Raw genomic sequence first — 22,375 nt, forward strand, 5'->3', positions numbered from 1 at the left:
TTTCAACTTGAGTATCAAATTTCAATTCTCTCTAATAGTACTGTTAACATATTTTTCAACCCATACAACAAACATCACATAAAATATTATAAATAAAATCTTAGGTTATCGTAAAAGTCATTGTTAAAAAATCACTTAAGGACTCCTTTTGGAGAATTCAAGTACTAATTAAATTATTATTTTTATCCATCTATAACTAAAAATTTAATTTTAATTAAAATTATAAAAATATTTGCAAAGTTGGTTTAACACCGATAAAATTGATCGATTCAACTAGTTTTGATCGGCACGATTGATGTTGATATTTTAGGTTGAATCGTACCAATGAGGAGTTTGGTATCCAATTTAATAAGTTGAATCGGAAGGTACCTGCCGGTATTTAAAATATTATTTTAAAATTGACAACTTTAAGCAAAAGAAGTGTCGATCAATATGTGTATATGTGCTTCCCAGGCGAAAGCCCTTTGGTTTTAGAACACTTAATTAAACAAAATAAAATTAACCTTTAAGCATTTGTCTGCCTACTTATGTTTACTACATTCGTCATGTGGCTACAAATTTTGTTTGAAATAAAGATTTTTTTTGAACTTTGTGTTCTAATGTATAACAAAAATGATAAATATCCCTAAACATTCATAATCTAGCTGGCAGGTACATGTGAGCATTCCAACATGACATCAATTAAAAGAAAAATAATATTCTGTCAATTCTATAAACCTAGACAATATTACTCTCTCCAAATCTCAAATCTGATCCACCTACGCCGACTCCATACACCATTTCCATCACCATCACCAGCATCTAACTCATTCTCTCTCCAAGAATGATCTCCTCTCTCAAATCGATGACCGCTTCTGATTGAACTAGTCTTTCTCTTTCTCTTTCTCTTTCTCAAAGGAATTAAAGACTAATCCCCTTGATATGCACTTCTACATCTTCTTTAGAGAAGTTTAATCAGATCTAGATCAAATACGTCCTGCCTTGACTATTCATTCAATCAAATCTAGGTCCAAGTTGGTAGAAGTTGATTGGGAAGTTCTAAAGAGCATCCAAGGCCAGTCGAAGTTGGTAGAAGTTGATTCGTTCGATCAAATCTATGTCAAATACCTGCACTTGTCATTGTTACAATAAAACATGGTTTTATAGTTTTATGTGGATTTTTATTACATTGTTTCAGTGTTCCAAATTTTTATTACACTGTTTTTCAAAAATAATGTAATTAAGAATGACCAGATAAAACATATTAACCATGAGTCTTGTTGGAAAGAGTTTTACATGCTGAATCCGCATATGTAATTTTTTTTCGAAATCTAACATGTATTTTGAGATTTCGTTTAACAAAAGAAAATGTAAAAACACTGTGATGTCAACATTATGTCAGAGAATAGTTAAACCAATTGTTTTGGTACAAAAAAATAACTCTATTATCTTTACATATTATCAAGCTGAGTGACTTTGCCATATCAGTTATGGATCATTATGGAAGTATATTTTAGGGATACCCAACATTACCGAATGTATAATATGAATAACGAATTATGTTATCATGGTTAATAATTATTTTAATGGATAAAAAATATCAAAATCAACAAAATTGCAACTTGCAAGGTTGAATATTATTTTAATATTTTTTGGGACAATTATCAATAAAAACACAATTGGAAAGACATGTGCTAATAAGGAAAGCCTAATTTTTTTTGTTAAGTAGGATACAACTCATTAAATTATCTATATGCCCTTTTTTATTTAATAAAATTACAAGGTGTTAATCATCGACGCCTTTTTTCTATGTTTTCTCCAACATTTTCTCAAAGCATGACATCATTAATTTTATTTCGAAAAGTCTAAATATCCCAACACTATTTTGTCCCAGCACCATCCCAGTCTAGGTGGCATTGTGACTCAACATGCCTACATGGCATGAATTAAAATAAAATATTATCTCTTATTTCTATTTTGGCGAAGGCACAAATACCCTTCCTAGAAACTTCTTTTCTGTCGGTGTCAAGCACTCTCCCCCATCTCCTACTCCGGTGATTTTGCCATCTGAACTACCGTCATCTCCTCCAGAAGACACAACACCAGTTTTCTTATTTGAACACACAAAACCGAGTGCCAAACCCATTTTTTTATTAAATCTGATTGCCAAACCCACCTTCAATCTTATCCTTAGCCTTCCTTTCTCAACTTCACAACGTAATTTATAGCAGAAAATTCACGACGGTGACTATATTGGAGGAGCGACGAAATCGAAAGTCTAATCCTGGTGCGATGGCTTGGTTAGGTGTCGACTTGGTACATAATGTTCACTATCTATTTTGTTTTGTTCTTGTATTATGATTGATTAATTTGATTTAGTGGAGAGGGGGGTTGTGCATTCAGACTTGAGACATAATATCAACTTATTTGACCCTTGCGAAACACTGGATCATGACTTGAGATAGAATAGTAATGAAGAGTAGCCCAATTGACCCTTGAAATATCTCTCATATTCAAAAAAAACAATGCAATTATATTCTATGTTATGTAAAAACAATGTAATTAAGAACAATATGTGATAATAGAAAACAATGTAATTACGGTCTGGTAATAGAAAACAATGTAATAAATATGTATAACTCAAAAACAACGTAATTATAATAATTACATTATTTTAAAAAATAATGTAATTAAAAATGACTAGATAAAACATATCGACAATGGATCTTGTTAAGAAGAGTTTTACATGTTGATTCCGAATATATAAGTTTTTTTTGAAATCTAACATGTATTTTGAGAGATATAACGTTTTGAATTTTCGTTCAAGAAAAGAAAAAGGGAAAGACAATGATGTCAGCATCTGTAGGAAAAAAACAAAAGATACACTTTCCATGTCACATAATGATGTATCAATGCCACATAGACTGGGATGCTTTTAGGATAATATTTGCTGAGATATGTAGTGCTCCTGATTTTATTTGCTTAAAGGAAACTTTAAAATGATTTATCTCTCCAAATACATGATTGATTTTGAAAAAAAAGATATTTTAAATGAGCGTGGATCACCCATCCATATATTTTGAGATAAAAACAATTCCGCATATAAATTTAAAATATTTGCACTGCTATCATTTAATTTATTTTCACTATGATGAATTTATCTACACATCATATAAATTTGATTTTTTACGCTGCATATAAATTTGATTTATCTGCAGTGCAGATAAATTTTAATATATATTAATCATAACAAAATCACAAAAGATAATATAGATAAATTCACTAAAAATAAATTCAGTGCATATAAATTTCAGTATATATTAACCATAACAAAATCACATCATATAATGTAGATAAATTAATATGATAAATTTCAATATATACTAAATCATTGTGATTGTTCAAATACTACACAAGGCGAAGGATGGTAGAGGACTCATAAATTTATAATATTGTAGCCTCTTTGTCTCGACGCAATAAATTTGTGCCCATAATGTGTACATGAAACTGATGATATTTTTTTAAAATAAAATAAATAAATAGAGAAGAAAAATCAAATTAAAATCAAATCAATGAGATGCCAAAAACAGAGGAAATAAAAACACTAATAATACATACACACATCATATTCATTGCCATAGCTTCTTCTATGGCTATATGAAAATAGAGAAGACGGCATGTCCTGGAACCAGAAAAAGGTAGGAAAAATTGATGTGAAAAAATATGACATATATTCATTAAATAAAATTTTTGAAAAAAGAAAGTAAATTCGCTTTGCAAGGTTATTGTCAATTGTTGCCTGTGCTTGATATTGATATTTCTTTATTTTAGCTTTTTATAAACAATTAAAACATCAATGAGAGTACTTTGGTCAATAAAAAAAATTAAAATTATTTATGACATGTTGTAAAAAAAAGAAAATGACATATACTCCAACAATTTGATAGTCCAAGAGCATGACAGATTTATTTCATTGATTTAATCCACTCTTTTATCTCATAATTCATTGTTCAAAATTTATTGTTTTAATATAGATTCCATTGTTTTTTAATGTACAGTATAAAATTCATTGTTTTAGTTTGGAATTTATTATTTTTGAAATTCCATTGGAAAAAATAATGGAATTAAGATTCATCCGATAAAATTCATCGACAATGAATCTTGTTAAAAATAGTTTAATTTTTAAAAAAATCTAATTTGTATTTTGAGAGCTAAAACGTTTTAAAATTTCGTTGTAGAGATTTGGGTTTTATTGGACTAATATTATATGGATTACCCAACACTACTTGCAGAAAAATTAGGTGGAAGTATTGGAATAAAAATTAAAAATCTGAAACCTGATTTGAGTGATTTATTGCCTAATTAACCCTTTTTTTTTTTCAGGAAATAAGAAATTTTCTTTTTTTAGCAGGAAATAAGAATATCATTAGTCGCTTATAGGAACTGCACAAATCACACATTTTACTTATTTTATCCTGAAGTTCATAGAAAGACAATTTTTCAGAGAGGAAAAATCAAAGACGGGAGTAGTAGTGATAATCGATTTTTCTTCGTCTCCCAGCTGTTTGGTTTACGGTGAGAATTCATAGAGGAGGAATCTTGTACAGGCATACACAGGATATAGAGAGAGATGCAAGCCGTGGTGTGGAACCCTGCGTACTGCACCAGCTCCCCTCAAACCCTAGACGCCTTCTCCTCTTCCTCTTCTCGGCCGCCCAACAAGGTTAGCTTTTCTTTGTAGCTTTCATTTATGGCTTATTTTCTTCTTATTTTTGAAAATTTTGACTAAAGACTCTTGTAATCCAGAGCGCGAGCTTCTTTGGCACACGAGTATTGATCGGTAGGGGCCGCAAATTCGGATGTAGGGGTTCATGTAGTTTTGTGCGGATTGGATTGCCGTCTAGACTTGGTTAGTTTCTATGCTTTCTAATTGTTTATTTCCTTATCTTGGGGTGATTGTGCCTGGTTTATTTGATGAATGTAATTGCTACGTCGGGGATTTTATTGTGGAACTAAAATCCATATCTTCCCCTTTTTTTCCCCTTCAATTTCTTTTGGAATTCGTGAGAAATTATGATATTTATGTTTTTGTTTGTTAGTATCATTTCTCCTGGACGTGAATTCTATATGGGAGTTTGTCTAGAAGAGAAGGAGAAAGAGTAGGGTATTCATGAGATTATTCTATATTTGAGGTTAGCAGATTGAACAGGATGATTAAAGGGTGGCATCAAACACTCAACACCTAGCAGGTGTCAAGATTCTTGGTGTTGCATTTGATGAGAGAAAGATAGAGATGCATTTGCATATTCTTATATTTTGTTTAAATTGGCTGCTTAGATGGATATTTGAGAATCGAGGTCCTTCGAAGAGAAGACTACTTGCTGTCATTTTAGTTGGTCGATTGTCACTTGGGTGGTTGGGGTTGGGTTCAAGTCACTAGGATTTTATGGTGGGTTCAGTCATGAGGGTGGAAACAATTTTTTCCTGTTTGCATTTGGAAAATACACAAAGTACTAAACTACTAATCCATATTTAGGTCATAGTTTCATATGTCTGGAGATGCTTCCTGTGAGTTGTTCCACTTTCTGGATATTGTAATTTTGTTATTTTCAATGCTGCTGAACATGAGATAATCATTGAATATTTAGAAAAAATAATTTTGCAATACCCTTCTTTTTTAAAATATATTATGTTCATCTCAGTTTTAAAATAACATTGGGTATAATCAGTCAATTCAGATAAGTTAGTCAAATTATTTGTGCAATAATATCATTTTTTCGCCCTATTTCTGCCAAAATTGATAGAATCATATGTTTCGTACTTCAAGAACACTTCCATGTACTCTTTTTATTCTCTTTGTAAGGTGTAAAGTTTCTATAGTAAATTTTTAAATATGTAATAGTTGTTGTTCTCAACACCTATTAGATAGTTCTAGAATTCTATTTTCTGCTGATTTTTAATGATTTGTTGTTGATCCTGTCTAAGATCATTTTTAAGTTGTGCAGTCATAAAAGCTGTTGCCACTCCAAATTCAGTGACAGAATTGCCTCTCACTGCTGAGAATGTTGAAAGTGTATTGGATGAAATTCGACCATACCTTATTGCAGATGGTGGAAATGTGGCATTGCATGAAATTGATGGCAATGTTGTAAGGTTAAAGCTACAAGGAGCATGTGGCTCGTGTCCAAGCTCTGTGATGACGATGAAGATGGGTATTGAGCGTCGGTTAATGGAAAAGATCCCTGAAATAGTTTCTGTTGAACCAATAGCCGATGAAGAAACTGGCCTTGAGCTGAATGAGGAAAATATAGAAAAGGTAATCATGTTATGACCTTTAGAGCTTGTAAGCATCTGTACTCTTTTTTAGGCATATGGGGTGGTTTTGTGCAGATCATGTGGCTGCTGTGTGAAGTGCTTCTCCATGAGGGCAACTTGTGCACGCACTTGGAGTTTGGACTTTTTTGTGGTGACTGAACATCTATAGAAAGAATTTGGCTTACTTAAGCAAGTTAAAAATGAACCCTTTCAGATAACTTATCATGTGAATGAGAGGATGCCCTGTCTCTCTGGTTTTTTTTTTTTTTTTGAATAAGGAAAAAATATAGTAAGGGACATGAAGAAGTTGAAACCGGGAAACAGTGAACTAGCGTACTAGTCAGCTAGTCTAGTACAATTAAAAAAAATTAGAAGTGGCACTAGAAAGGGAGGGAGGGAGGGAGGGAGGATTCACATAGTACAACTCGTTTTGCGTTAATAACTTTTTTTAATAGCTTTGGAATATTTTTCTTGCAAAAACTAATTAGGTCTGCTTCTAAAATCGTGTAAAAGTTTTTTTTACTTCATCTTGAATCTTCTGTGTGAAGCACTTCTCCATGAGGGCAACTTGGGCTCGCACTTGGGGTTGGGACTTTTTTGTGGTGACTGAACATTTATAGAAAGAATTTGGCTTACTTTTAAGCAAGTTAAAATGAACCCTTTCAGTTAACTTTCATGTGAATGAGAAGATGCCCCATCTTTCTTTTCTTTTCTTTTTTTGAATAAGGGAAAAAATAGTAAGGGGGCATGAAGAAGTTGAAACCGAGAAACAGTGAACTAGCTTACTAGTCAGCTAGTTTGGCACAATTAAAAACATTAGATACTAGCATGCCAAAATTTTACAGTGGATGCCTTATCTCATGGGAGTTCTCTTTGAATTGATACCACAGAGTTTTGAGTTTCACTTTACTTGTTTTTAGTGACTTGCATGCTATTTTCTCCTTTGGCAATCTGATTTGGTGGTTTCAGTATTTTTAACATGAGTGTGTGGGCTCAATTGGATTTATGTGGTGGATCAAAATCAGTCGGTTGATACCCATATGTATGATTGAGAAACCTTAATTGTCTTTATGTCAGAACCAGAAGCTTGGTCCACTTGATAGTCCCATTTAATTCTGGGGAAGATCTTTATTGCTAGGAGCCTAGGACATTTCTACTCATGTTGATATCTTTGCTTGAGAAACCTTATTTCTTGATGGGTGTAATACTACGATAAGGTTTTTTCATTTAAAAGTCTTTCTTTATCGTTGTTTATTACTTTACTTTCTTCAGATGAGCATGTTTAGTCTTTTCCTCCCCAACCCTAAAAAGCTTTTGATTGTAGATATGATTGTGAATACGACCAAAAATGAAAGAGGAAACATGTTATCTTTGATTAGCAGTCCTGCTATCAATATAAAGGGAATTTTCTCTTCCTTAATAGATCAACTGTTTATTGGATAGTGTTTTCCCCTTCCTTTGGACCCTTGGAATTAGAAGTAATCCTATCCATATGAAATTTATAAACTTATTGTGGATATGCAAGCATCCAGTGATTATTTATGAAATTAAGATGGTAGTTTTTGCTTGGCCTAATGTTAAAATTGGTGACATACTGAATGTCAGGTGCTTGAAGAAGTTAGGCCCTACCTTGTGGGTGCATCAGGTGGATCTCTTGAACTTGTTGCAATTGATGATCCAATTGTGAAAATCCGGATTACAGGTCCTGCGGCTGGGGTAATGACAGTTCGAGTGGCTGTTACACAGAAATTACGGGAAAAAATTCCAGCGATTGCCGCTGTCCAGCTTCTCTAAGACTTTGCAATTTGTATACATGGAGTGTATCATTCTCATATAAAAGATACAAGATACAAGATGTTGGTAGACTTGTAAAGCCTTATAATATTACATTATGTGTTTTTTTTGGATGAACAAATATTTATTTTAGTTGTTGGTTATTTTTTAACATGGTAGAATTCGAACCTCCAACATGTTCGAAATCTGAAGTAGTGGCTAATCACTAGGCCTAAAGTAATAAGGTTCTTTGTTATGTATCACAGTATGTTGTACGCATAATTTATTGTCTTGGAATAAATGAGTATCACCTCTTTATTTTGAAATAGTGAAACGGGGCCATTTCAACGGGGAAGGAGATTTGAACACTGATCATTATGATGATATATATCATCTTTATCACTTTAATTAGTGGCTTGGGTGTGATGTTGATATAACCTAATAGAACTTATGGAATGAAAATTGGCTATAACTTATTTTTCATCTCCAACTTAGGACATTACTGTGAAAATTGGCTATAACCTCTTGACATTTTATAGTGTACTCATTAACTGCGGTGAATAACCATGGTTGCCTCGGGTGGAATTTACGATACATAACACCTGTGCAAAATCCACGACACCTGTGCAGTTTGATAGCCACAATCGGATATTTCCTCAGTTACTTTCACTGTCATGTACAAAATTTTTATTTTTAGATTCTTCAACAAAAGAAAAGGATCATGCTAAATTTAGTCATATAGTTAATAATAAAGAAGAAAAGTATCATTATTCATTGCTAAGAAAATTTTATTTTGTTGAGCCATTATAATTAAACTAGTTACAAAAAAATGAAATTTAATGCTAATTAAATTAGAAAAGGAAAAAAAAATTATTAATAATAATTCAATTAAAACTCTACCTATTAATAATAATAAAGAAAAATAAAAAAAAATCCACATGACTTCCATTAAAAGTGTATTACCTTAAATAACACTTTAGATTCGTAAATTATACAGTGTTGTCAAGTTTGTAAAGGCATTGTCGCTTCAAAAAGCAAAACGCACTTTAAGTGCACGCTTCAAATATGTGATGGGCAATATTCATAAATTATTTAATAAATTTAATAATAATAACAAATTATACATATTTTACACACAAACAAATTCAAATTAAATTAAGCAATCATCATATAAAAATTTCAACACAAATACAATGAAAACATAATAAAGAAACTGGTTCAGAAGTCACAACTCACATAAGAAAGGTAACAAACACACATATTAGAGTTAAATATAAAGTCATTTGTTGTCAAAAAAACTTAATTAAACAACTCTTAATCTACTAACCATGGTGCCTCAACAACATCATTAATCTTCCAAGGTTCATTATTATCATACTCATTGAACATCTCTTCATCGGATTCAACACCTTCATAATAATTATATCCACTAATATCTTCCTCTTCTGTGTTCTCAAAAACTCTTCCTCTAAAATTTAACACTCTAGAACTAGAAGCACTCGACTGCTTTCTAGCATTTTCTTTTTATCTAGTGTTAACTTTTGCTTCCCCAATTCCTATTGCTTATTGAACAACATTACATGTTAAACTATCATTCTCAAACCCCAGTTCATATTCCTCCATTTTGTCCAGCCAATCACTCATTGCTATCATTAACATCATTCAAACAAATGGGATCACTAAATCCCTCTTACCATATTGAGCCTTGAAAATTTGATTATATTTGACATATACTAAATCTTGAGTTTTTAATGTTCAAGCCAATTCCTTTTTGTAGTATGAATTTGTTTCATGACCAGACAATGACAAACTAACAAAAATTATGAAATGACTCAACTTTAGAATTGAAATAAAAATTCATATTTGGAGAAGCTTAAATGTGCTAAATAAAATTTACATGTTTAAATGTGGTCCAATTGCTTTCACGGCCATATGTACTACAACTTAAATTGAGAATCTTGATTTCTAATTGTAGCAAATTAGATGCTGAAAATCCATACAAACTCCACCATTGAACTAGCAAAAAAATACAAACATCTATGTGAAATCTACTAAACAATGAGGAGTTAATTTAAGACTTAAGAGTGAGTTAATAATTACTAGATGACTTGGTTTTTCTCGATCTAATTATCTTTAGATTGTCAAATAGTTGCTAAGATCATTTATATAACTCCAACTCATCCATGATTTTATCTTGCAAAGAAACATCCGGAACCAATATCATAAAGCACTTCATCAAACTCCCCATTAGCTCTTTAGAATTTTCAATACTAGAGTCATAATAAAAGAAACCAGGATTCAAGTAGTGGCATGTCGCATTTAAGGATTGATAGAGTTGGCATTTCCATCATTTATTAATGATATCAAATATTGACTTTTACGTTGCTTATTTATCATGAAAGAACTTTTAGATAGCTTCTTGAGATACAAGCAACAAAAGTATTTGAAGTTTTAAATGTTGGTGAAATCATGCTAGAGATATATCAATTTAACTTTATATTCAACCTATATTTACTGAAAGCACTATTGAAAATAATGAATGAGTTGTCACAAGCATTATGGAAGAACGACCAAGACATTGAGAATGTGATAAGGCTAGTCGAATTTTCCAAAAGTAGGCTACAGTCGATGAGGGATGATGAATATCAATAGGATTCTATCATTGATAAAGTTTTATCATTTATGTGGTGTACATAATATTTGTGTTCTTATCATGAAAGAGTGTTATCTAGTTGCAGGCAGATCAAGACTCAGAGGACAAGAAGTAACAAATTTACATTATTTTCATATTGAATTGTTCTACACTATGCTAGATAGACAATTTAGAGAGCTGAATGATTGCTTTACTGAGACAAGTAGACAACTACAGAGTTGCTTATTTGTGTGGTACGCCTTTAATCCTAGAGATTTATGTTTAGCTTTTGATTAGTAGAAGCTCATTCGGCTTGCATATTTCTATCCCAATAATTTTACTTGTTGAACTAATAATCTCAAAGATCAACTTGATACGTATATATTTGATATGCATCATAATAAAGAGTTTAAAACAATTGAAAGAACTTGGTGATTTATATGAGAAAATGATTCAACAAAAAGAGACCAAGTGTATCCATTAGTGTATGTACATGCTTGCCCCTTGCTATGTCCTTGAGTCTTCCCGTAGAGTCGATTCTCTTTGAGATGATTTGTGTCCTCCTTTAATGCTTGATTGACGGCAAAATTACGCTCAACTCGAAATAATCAACCATTCAACTCGAAATAATCAACCATTTAGGTTGTCTCCAGCAAATAAGGCAACTCAAGTTTCAATCGACCAAACTTCCTCTCCAGGGAAGATCGTCGCGCAAGGACTTCATCGGCAACCCGAGAACATGGATGGATGTATTCATATACTCTTGATGATATCACTGATTCATAGAACGATTTTTTACAACTAGAAATAAGGGAAGTATGATAGAAAGAAAGATAAACCCTAGTCTTTGAGGGACTAGGACCTCCCACTCTCTTTGCAGAGAAACCCAGCAATAACCAAGATGTGTTTCACCTTTGTAGCCTACGCCTATAAGCAACACAATTCAAAAAGATAACCAATAGAGCCACAACACATGGACCACTCAAGCACTACCACGTGTCCACTTCTTTTATTATTATACTGCTTTACCATAGGTGTATCAGAACACTATACAAGGGAAGACACATACTCAAACAACGATTACAAATAGAAATCGACAAGAAGTTGGTAGAATTTGATTTCTTAATGATGATATGAGCAACGTTTCTTTGAAAATCTCTCAAACTCACTCTTGCGTTACACTCAAAATATCTTAAACTCACTCTAATGTTTTTCTCTCAAACTCACTGATGTTGTTTTTCTCTATCTAGAAGAGAGCGATGCTCGTTAGTTTATAATACAATGAAGCCGCATTTCACACTTGTGGCATTGCAAAATCCAATGCAATGCCACATTTGTGAATAGTGGCATTGCATTGGATTCTGCAATACCGCATGTGTGAACGACATAGCTAAATACAAAGGGTGTTGTTATGATCTAATATGTTGTGGTTAGTAAAAGCGGCATATGTAAAAATTATTAAAGTCGCTGTTGAAAAGACAAATGGGTGCGGCTAAACAACTGCACGATGCTATATCACAAAATAATTAAAAACGGATGTTATAGACCTAATAAATTGTTACAGGGATGCTAAACAAAAAAAGCTAATCATTGCCACATAATATAAGAAATTAATTATTTTGAATATTTAACCCATCTCAACAAGTTAATTGCCTGAATTTGGAACAAATTTAAAAATTTGATACTCAACTTGAAATATTTGAAAAATGAATGACCGAGTTAAATTGGATCAGATTATTCAATGGTCAAAAGTGATGTTCCCCACAAAAAAAAAGACATAATGAGATCTTAACAGATAGTAGAGGAGGAGGCTGAGGGGCTGATCTCCCCCTCTTCGACAGTTCGACCCCAAACGACCAAGAAACTGGGGTTTTGTGCCCTCACCCCATTCGCATAAAACAATACTCTATTTAAGATATCAGAAACATATCAGCCAAATTTGCCACTTCAAACTCCCTATATGTTTTTTTTTCTATGTGCTGCAAAACAGATGTTTTTCGAGAGCCTCAATTTCCTCAATGTCATTCCATCAAAACTTAAAATTGTGAGAAATGTATACGGATGGTGAGGGTTCTGACTTCTGAGAACTTAGAAGGAAAATTACAGATGGCGTGATAAGACTCAGAAGCGAAGCAAAGCAAAGGAAAATAATGCCATACTTATGCTTTAATCTTCATACTCTGTCTCTTCATCATCATCGTCATTGTTGTCCGTATACCTCCATCCATCCTCAGCATTGTCGCCGTCTTCCTCGGTTTCCTCACTATCCTCTTCCTCATAAGTTTCTTCTTTAGGTTGCCATGGTTTTTCCGGTACATTTAACATGACTGGAGATGGAGTAGAACCCTTGCGTTGTGCAATTTTGGAAGGAGGCATCTTATGGTTTGGCTTTGGCCTACTTTTCTGACTTTTTCCATTCCCACGCTTCCCAGCATAAGCATCTTGGTCACTGCCTTCATCCATCTCATTATCTGCATTTGGAGCATTCTCAGCATTTTCATCAAACTTATGTTCAGGATGTTCCTTCCTCAGATGCAGCTTAAGCTTGTATTCATGGATGTATGCCTTATCACATCCTTCATAAGGACAGGTGAAAGGGCGGTCAGATGATGCAGATCCATAAGCCCCTATTGAAGAAGGCTTCGGAGTTTTGGACACTTTCTCTGGAGGTGTGGCATATTTCACCACATCCACAGCTGCAATCTATAAAATGGAAGGTGAAATGAGACTCGTTTCCCAGCCCAGATACCACGATAACGAAACACAGAGCTAGATGCTGACATCATATACATAATCCACAATATTAAGACAGATATGGCTGATAAAAACAAGGGATGTCCAATTAGAATTCCAGATACAATTCTAAGCACCTTTTGGACATTAAATTGTCCAGCTGTTGAAAGAGAAAAAAATAAATTGGCCCTAAATCCTCCATAAATGTTTTTTAAAGGCAAGTTTTTTTGGGAGAAGGCTGGAAGGGGGATTGAACTCGTCTCCTCATGCAGTTGTCCTCCACAACTCACTCACTCTCTCTATTGACAATAAATTGGCCACCAATGTATTGTAAATTTATGCCTTATTTCTAACTGTAGAAAAAGGTAGCAGTGGAAAATTATGCTCTCTATGCAACCCAAACTGAACTGGCTCAAATAATTGGAGTTATGAATCTATTTCGCACCACATGCGTGGAATTATTTACAGGATTCTCAATAAATGACAAACAAATTGTAGTTATCACTTTCTAAACACAAATCAAGATACACTAGGATGTCGTCATGTCTACAAGGTTGACATTTTACAGGAAGGTTTTTGTGTGGGAAGGCATGGATTATTGTAGAAACTTAACTACAGGTGAAAAAGAAAAAGAACAAAATGATTGCTATTTTTTGACTAGAAAATATTTATTAACAGTGCTCCCGGGGGGAGGGGGGGGGGGGGGGGTGCAACCATACACATCTGAGAATTTAAGACAATCGAAAAAGTCAGAACACTTTTCACTCAACCAAAGTTTGACAACGGAAAGCCACCTATCCATGAAAACCAAAATTGACTCTTTTTCTAGGAAAATTCTGGAGTTCCATACCTTCCAGATAAACCAACAAGTGGGCTGGAAGGAAGACAGCATTACTCTTTTCCTGGTTTTGCCAAAGGATAAGAAATGCCAAGCCTCAACTTCCGAGGTCAGACAGCTACTCAGTGAAAAACCAAAATGAAAGAAATGATTATGGAACTAACCTTCTCATGATGAGCTGAAATGTGGTTCTTCAGCTTGTACTCATGAGCATATCTCTTTCCACAATTAGGATATGGACAGATATGATAGTTTTCCTGTGAATGTGTTTTCATGTGTGACCTCAGGTTGAAATCAAGAGAGAAAGCCTGCAGCACTCATAACTGAAATGTATCACAATATGGACATTTGCATGCCTGCGCAATTGAAATGTCTGAAACAATAATAATAATAATATAGAAAACTTCATGGAAATCCAAGCACACCATCATATGGTTGGACTAAAAATTTCAAAAGTGGTTGGCTACCTCAGAACTAAGTTTTCTTTCTCAGTTCACTGCGTACCTTATAACTAGATGAAAAACTCATCCTGTCTCGGAATCAACAGAAATTCTATAACTTATCTGATATAATGATATTTGAAACCAAATGAAACAGAAGGAGAAAAAAAGGGTAATAAGCAAAGGCACCACATGAAGCTTAGGGCAGCCGCAAGCCAAACCGTGATCTTTGAATGCTGAAGAAAGCCCTTTGTATCTCACTGAAGTCTGAAGATGTAAATGACCCCCATCTGTTAACCTCTTTGCTGAAACTAATCATTTGGGTCTGACTAGACTAATTAAATTCATTGAAATATAGTACAAAAATGGTTATAATACTCAATATAACGGAAGCTATCCTACTCGACATAGTTGCCATTGAACCAAGTCTTAATTCTAATCTCTCAATCAGAACAAGCATGTGATTTCCTCAACCAAACTCAAACAAGCATGAGACCAACACAAAAGGTACTTGCCGTCCAGATCAAAATCTTTATGATCTCAAAGAAGAAACATTTGTTAATTTGAACTCTAACACATAATTCACAAGCAAATCTCAAGACGCACTAACATAAAAGGGCAAAAAGGCCCCACATATCAAACCCCCATTTGATCTACCCCACCAACACAAACAAACCTTCAAACAAGAAAATGGATTTCACTTATCTTATGGTGAAGCTCAAGAGTATGTCAGCATAACTCTTGGGAATTATTTGCGGTAGATTGGTGGAAGGAGGGAAATCATGTAGATGGTGGCACCAGTTGGGCCAATGTACCAGGCTGAGAAGTTGTGCGGGAACTCATAGGCAACAATGGCAGGAATTCATACCTTCAAACGTTCATAACTTCAAACGTTTAAAGGAGCTACATGTTCCTGCACAAAATCACCAACGAACATATTCAAGGAATTATGCATGTTGGCAAGAGGGCTGGGCATGCCATATGTGGTGGTTGGGTCAGTATATAAGTGGGACACTAGGGGTTTCCTTCACTGAGGGACCTGTTTACAAATTTGAAGATGGAAAGAAGTGCAATACTGCAAAATTTGCAAGGTTCTACAGGGAAATGTTGGAGAAAGGTGTATACTTTGCACCTTCAGAATTTGAGGTTCGGTTTACAAGCTTGGCACATACTTCTGAAGACATCCAAAAGACAAGGGTTGTTTATTTGGGGATGGTGGGTCCCATATGATTATTATGCTCATCATAATAATCAAGTTAACTGGTCAAGAGGGATCCGCAATGTCATTTTTATCACTGAAATTAACATAAAAGGCTTAGTTGCAGCATCATAGAAGAGATTTCTTTTCAGAATTCAAAGAACAGGGTATAGCCTTGCCATTGCCTCAAAGTTCAGGGGGGCCTCTTTGCTATTTACACACAAAAGAAAAAGGCTGCTACAAATAACATTTTCATTAAGATATACTTTTAAGAAATTTTCAGAATTTAACTATGTTGGGAAAGCAAACATGACAAAGCTAAAACCTTCAAAACTTCAGTGTCTTGCATCCCAGGTAAGAGTCAACTTGAATTGAACAAAATTATTGATCAGGGAAAACTTCACATTCATCCAAGAGAAAAATATGTAGAAGCTGTTATAGACTTGGCCAAGATGTGGAATTGACAAAAAACATAAATGTCAATTATTCTTTCATATATTGATTCAGGAATACAAGAAAAAAAATAACATTTTCATATGTAAGGAAATTAAAATATAACAATATCTTTGAATACTAACGCCAATAAAAGAGCCATGCAAAAATGTGAGAAAACTCTTGACAAAGGATTCATCATGATCACCTTACCACAGCCTTCAACTGGACAGACAAAATCTCTTGCTCCTGTATGGATGAGAAAATGTCTTTTCAACTTCGAGCTGTCTAAGAATTTCTGCAATATGAAAACAAAAGACATAGTCAGAGACACAATCATGCCTGACAAAAAGGGAAATAATACAAGAAAGCTTGAAAGGAAAGAAGAAACAACGAAGTGACAAACCATGGATGCTTTTTTATTATTTAAATTCTACGAACATAAAGAAATATTTTTATTATTAGGACTCAAGTAAAATACCACTATACCTTTCTTGTTGGAATGGAATCCAAGTAATATAAACTAACCATGGATAATGAAAGATATAAGATAAGTTATAACACTTAAGGGCTCGATGATAAACCTTTCCACAATTTTCATAATGACAAATATACGACCTCTCTCCATGGACATGAGAATGTTTTCTCAAAGCACTAGCATCAATAAAGGTCTTTCCACAGCCTTCATAACTGCAAAGAAAAAGGACTTCAGTTGTTGGTTCTGGTTCTGGTTCTGGCGCTGCTGGCTCTTTCTCTCTCTCTTTCAAGGCCATCAATGTGTTCTCTTAACATCTCAAACACAAAGGAAGTAATTCAGTTAACTCAATTGAACTTCAATGGAAAAAGTTGTGCAAGTAACTTCCTATACCACTTTTCCATGTGCTACCCCATTCACAAATAAAAAATAAAAAATTATAGCAATCTAGAAATACAAAAACCTAAAACTAACAATAGCATTTTCAAAAAGGTCTACCAGCAATTACAGATGTTAGAACCAATATAAGATTGAACAAATAACCACAATTTCGAATAGGATGGAACATTAAGTGGATGGACTCACATACATAGCAATGCGAAGTAGGAAATCCAAAATTTTCAATTTTATAGGATTATGTTTTCTATTTTTATATTGTAACTTTTTTTAATAGAATTAGACTTATTATTAGATGCGATTTTTAGTTTTAATTATTGTTTTTTTTTGGGAGTGGTTTTTATTTAAAGTGTTGAAGAGTCTATTTGGAAGGATGTAACGTTTTGCATAAAGAAACAATTTAATGTTAGAACTAGTTAATATTAGGGCTAGGATAGGAGTCTAATCCATGTTCTCTCTATATAAACAAGAAGAATATTTCTACTCTCTTTCTCCTCCTTCGCTTCTTTTGTCTCTCACTTATGTAGTCCTTGGCTTCCTTTATTTCCCTTATCATTATTCTTCTTCTCTTTGGCTTACCTTCCCTTGATTCTCTCGTTCTTAGATTTATTTTATGTTGATTCTGTATCAAATTTGGTATCAAAGCCTAAAATTGATTCCCCTTCCACGCTCCACCAAAGCTTGATTCTTGCACAGGAGGTGCAAAGCATATTCCTTTCAAAGACATTGATAATTTCAAAGGATCACGACAACATTATCACTCATGATCACGAATACAGAGCGTTTCTTCCACGCATTGGGATTTCGTATTTCCTGATAGCTTTGAAGGTGGAAAAGAGTGAGAGATTTCAGACCTACAGCACTTATTATTTTCTAACAAGACGACGAAGTCACATCAAGTACAAAAGGAACAGCCCCTAGGTTCAATATCCTCTATACTGGAGGAAATCATGTGAAATACACGATTTCCTAGATTTTATCTATTTTATTCAATTAAAATTCTTTTTTTTTATTTTTAAACTGCCATTTGTCAATGTGCATTGCATAGAATTGAATTCTGAATAGAAAAAACTTTCTGGAAGCTTACTGAGGAGCTTCATCAAGCTTCTTTTGCACTAATTCATGATTCATAAAGACATTTCAATTATAAAATGAATACCAAGATTGAATTGCACCCTATCTTTTACCACCAACAAATTTTTCACACACTGCTACCCACACAGCAATCAGAGCAAAAAGTATGGATCTGCATGGTCTATGACTCTACGACTGCATTTTGAATTGAACATCTATACCTTTTTCTCCACCACATACAACATCAATGGCATTGATGTAGAACATTTTCTGGAGTTTATAAGAGCTTAAAAATATGAGGTTAACTTAACATACTACCATAAGAGTTTTATGACTGCAAAATGACAGAGACAAACCTTGACATGAACACAAGGTACGTCTCAATAGCCAAGTCTAATTATGGTAGGCGAACTTGAAACAATTAATATACTTTGTTAGAAAGTGAATTGCATTTTCATATTCTTTAAAAGATGACTATTCTCTAAAAGTTACAAAACATGAGTCAGAAACTAGCAAGTTGCGAACAAAGTCACTACTGATTTGTGGGCCAACTTTATCCTTGTACATACCTAAGAACTAAGTTCAACGAATCAGAATGATAAGAATATGGAATTTGAAACCTGACCAATTCCGCCATGTTCTAGTGGTAAGGATGATTAACATCAACCTACTGGACGAAGGTCCGAATCCCCCTCCATCCATGGAAAAAATAATGCATTTGAAATCTAGATTGAAGCCTTCAACACGAATATGAGGACATTAAACCTAGCCAAATAACATTAAGTAGAGGTGATTGAACCCATTTTGACTGCAAAGGAGTCACAAAAGCTTGTTTGAGATCCTTGAAATTTCAAAGGGGAAATATAGAAGCACCAAAAGCCCTTTGGTTGTTAGAAATTTAATTTGAAGTGTTAGAGATATATAGATGTATTATTGATGATGAAACTAGGGTTACAAGCAAGCATATATAGAGGCTTAACATAAAGACTAGAGTGACCTCAAGTATAATATAAAATAATACATCTATATATCTCTAACGCTCCCCTCAAACTCAAGGTGGATCAAACACCGAGAGTTTGCCAATGAGAAACTAAAGACTAGAGTGACCTCAAGTATAATATAAAATAATACATCTATATATCCCTAACATGAAGATATTAACTCACATTCAAAATAATCAAAACCAACCCTAAGATTAGTAAAAAATGATAAAAGACAAAAAAAAACCTAAATCTCCCAACACCATTTTTTTCATCATCAGCGAAATAAATAGCAAAAAAATATAGGAAGATAAGAAGACAAGCCCTACATACCTGTCACCCATTTCAAAAGTGAGCACTTTGCACCTGTTGCCACCACATCCTGAGGCACCCTAATGAGAATAAGAATCACTACATTATGGCAGTCCAGAAATAAAGGTAACACAATTTCATTACATAAGGCCACAGGGGAAGAGGGCACTGCCACTAGCCATAAACAAGACAGTCTTGGGTTCCAATTCCACCCAGTTGAAACTCGGATTAGATTAATACTGGTAGATTGCAAGTAATTGCTACTTGCTAGTATCCAGGGCTCTCTTTGCATGTGTGTATCTAATAAGTCCTTAGCTCTTTTTATTTTAATATTTACATAAAGATAGTGTAAGGTACCTTTTCTTTTTCAAGCAACAAGGGTAAGGTAAAGATAGCATTCATAAAGCAAAAAACAAGTTAGACATGGGAAAAATGTCGCAATTCCTTGGAGGTGAATTGGTATTGGTATACAATTGCTTATCTGATCCTACTGCACTCAAAAAAATGTTGCAAAGCCATACAATCAGTTAAATTGGGCCATGAGGTTTTGAATTTGACTTTTGGCTGAAGAAGTCCAAAGAAAAATGAAATATTACTGCTTTGGCTTTCGTAGTCATAATAGGTTCAGATCAGGAGTTTTAGGGTCATAAAATACAAAAGAACGATACCAGACCGGAATCCACAAAACATTGGATCCCCATAAATTAATCCCACTACAATGTTTCAAACGCTGGTCGGACAACTAAGAACACTCATGTTAGAATCTGAAAACCTCATCAAGTAGCTAAAATATAGACCCAAAAGTTCTGATTTTGACAAATAGTGCTTTACATCAGAAACTGTAACTGACCTGAAAAATGAAATAATAATAAAATATTCAATAATTGTTATTTGTTATAATAAAAATAAACTAAGACCTCTGCAGCGGTGCAGCCCGCCCGAAAGTAAACAATTAAACTAGTATATTATTCTTAACTAATATATTGTATTAACTAGTTTTTAGTTATAATTAATTGTAACTATTTTTTATAATATGTAATCTACAATGTAATTCGTAAATAACCTCATTTTTACTTGAAATCAAATAATAAAAAAAGTCATAATAAAAGAAATACTATTTTAATATTGCACATATTAGAATAGAGACTCTAATGCAGTTGTTGTTGAGAAGAGATGTTGTAAATCGTGAAAAAGTAGTATTTGAGTAAGTAAAGTAGAGAATCAATTAGGAGACATTGATGCAAATGCTTTCAAGCAAGAAGAGGCCTGGTTTATGAGACATTGAGACTTTTTTAAAAGAAAAATAAAAAGAAGGAACAGAATAAATTATGTTAATTATGTTCAATTGAAAGTGCAGAAACACACTACAGCTTGCTGATTTACCCAAGGAGAATTCGAGGTTGCTAAGACAAATAATCAAGGGAAACCTGAATTGTTTAAATTCTCAATTTAGGAAAATTTCACCAAAATAAAAGCACCATGGACTACCAAAAGCAAAAAAAAGAGTATAAATTCAATTACTTCTGTTTTCCTTAGCTTCCATCAAACTCAAAGCTTCTAGACAGTCAAACCATGATCATTGATGCTCATCTTAGCAAAAGAATTCTACTATTTTCTCGACTGAACACAAATTGAGTTATCACAACCAAAAACAACACAATAAGCAGTAAGTAATAAAAAAACAGAAAATAGAATCAATAACCTTTTCTCAGTAAACAAACAACCTAACCCAACCCTTGAAATTAAAAACTGCGTAATTGAGAAGGAGATTGCAACATCAATTGATCAGCAATTTATCGGGAAAAAAAAGTTCAATTGATTACCATTCTTTGAACCATGTAACAGCTGGAGTCTTGGACTTGAGAATAGGGCGCCTCTCGAACAGATTGTGATAATGGTTATCCATTGCTCCCTCGCTCTCTCTTCGTTATAGGCCTTGGTTTCCTAATATATTCAATCCAAACGTTGCGAGTTGTCCCCCTCTAAATTATAGAAGTGTTAATCCTGGTGGAGGCTGAACCTAAAAAATAAAGATAAAGAGGAGGGTGACGACCTTACCTAAAGGTGTTTCTCTGCTGGCGGAAGTCTTCGTGAGGACGGGGGTCGGGGGGGCTAAATTAACAGCGACATATGGCTTTTGGCGAGGACAGTCGAGGAAGAACCAGAACGGACGTAGTCGAAGCCCGCTTCGGAAAATGATACGTACGTATGATACTATGACAGTACGACTCGTGCGAGGGACTCAGGAATTAAGATGGGCTTAACTCATTGGGCTTTCAAACAATGCGGGCTTGGATCCTCAACTAATTCAAGGGAATGTTTATAGGGTGGTGGAACTAGGGTTGGGCATGATCCGTTTTACCGGTCATTACCGACCAATCCATAATCAATCATCAATTAATCCACAAAATTGAACCAATAATTTCACCCGACCCACACAGAGGTGGGTCGGTTGGTGGTTGCCAGGATGTTAAAAAATTGATTGGTCGATAATTATCGACCAACCGACTTCCAAACAAATAGTAATTAATCTCCTAATTAATTATGAATAATTAATCCCCTAATAATAAATAAAAAAAATCCTCTATTTAATTAATTAATCCCAAAGATCCCCCTCCATTCTCTATCTCTCCTAGTTGTTCATATTGTTTCATTTCATAGACTCTCTCGTCATTCCCTACCTCATCCATCATCACCATTCATCTATCACCAGCAACACCTTCCTCGAAGCCCCACTACTCCTCCATCAACTGACTTTGGCTCCATATCTAGATCTAGATCTTCAAGCATCGTGTCTC

At 34.0% G+C, this 22,375-nt stretch overlaps 2 protein-coding genes across 3 annotated transcripts; one reads left to right on the plus strand and one right to left on the minus strand.

Moving 5' to 3' along the window:
* Window positions 1-4,439: 4,439 nt before the first annotated feature.
* On the plus strand, window positions 4,440-8,220 carry LOC119982007 (nifU-like protein 2, chloroplastic). The gene is made up of 4 exons (XM_038825154.1): window positions 4,440-4,702; window positions 4,786-4,888; window positions 5,985-6,295; window positions 7,900-8,220. The coding sequence occupies exons 1-4, from the start codon at window positions 4,610-4,612 to the stop codon at window positions 8,086-8,088; spliced, it is 696 nt and encodes a 231-aa protein (XP_038681082.1). The 5' UTR covers window positions 4,440-4,609; the 3' UTR covers window positions 8,089-8,220.
* Window positions 8,221-12,554: 4,334 nt separating this feature from the next.
* On the minus strand, window positions 12,555-21,778 carry LOC119983112 (zinc finger transcription factor YY1-like). 2 transcript variants are annotated; one of them, XM_038826781.1, is made up of 7 exons: window positions 21,636-21,778; window positions 21,401-21,559; window positions 19,599-19,657; window positions 16,925-17,124; window positions 16,549-16,638; window positions 14,435-14,578; window positions 12,555-13,402 (listed from the first exon to the last, which is right to left on the minus strand). In XM_038826781.1, exons 2-7 carry the CDS (start codon window positions 21,481-21,483, stop codon window positions 12,866-12,868), a joined length of 1,113 nt encoding a protein of 370 aa, XP_038682709.1. In that variant the 5' UTR covers window positions 21,484-21,559; window positions 21,636-21,778; the 3' UTR covers window positions 12,555-12,865. The 2 variants fall into 2 exon arrangements, with proteins under 2 accessions (XP_038682709.1, XP_038682710.1); XM_038826782.1 differs by lacking the exon at window positions 21,636-21,778 and having other exon boundaries at window positions 16,925-17,132; window positions 21,401-21,483.
* Window positions 21,779-22,375: the final 597 nt, after the last annotated feature.

Source organism: Tripterygium wilfordii, chromosome 17 (assembly GCF_013401445.1).
Source record: "Tripterygium wilfordii isolate XIE 37 chromosome 17, ASM1340144v1, whole genome shotgun sequence".
NCBI classification, from domain to species: domain Eukaryota; kingdom Viridiplantae; phylum Streptophyta; class Magnoliopsida; order Celastrales; family Celastraceae; genus Tripterygium; species Tripterygium wilfordii.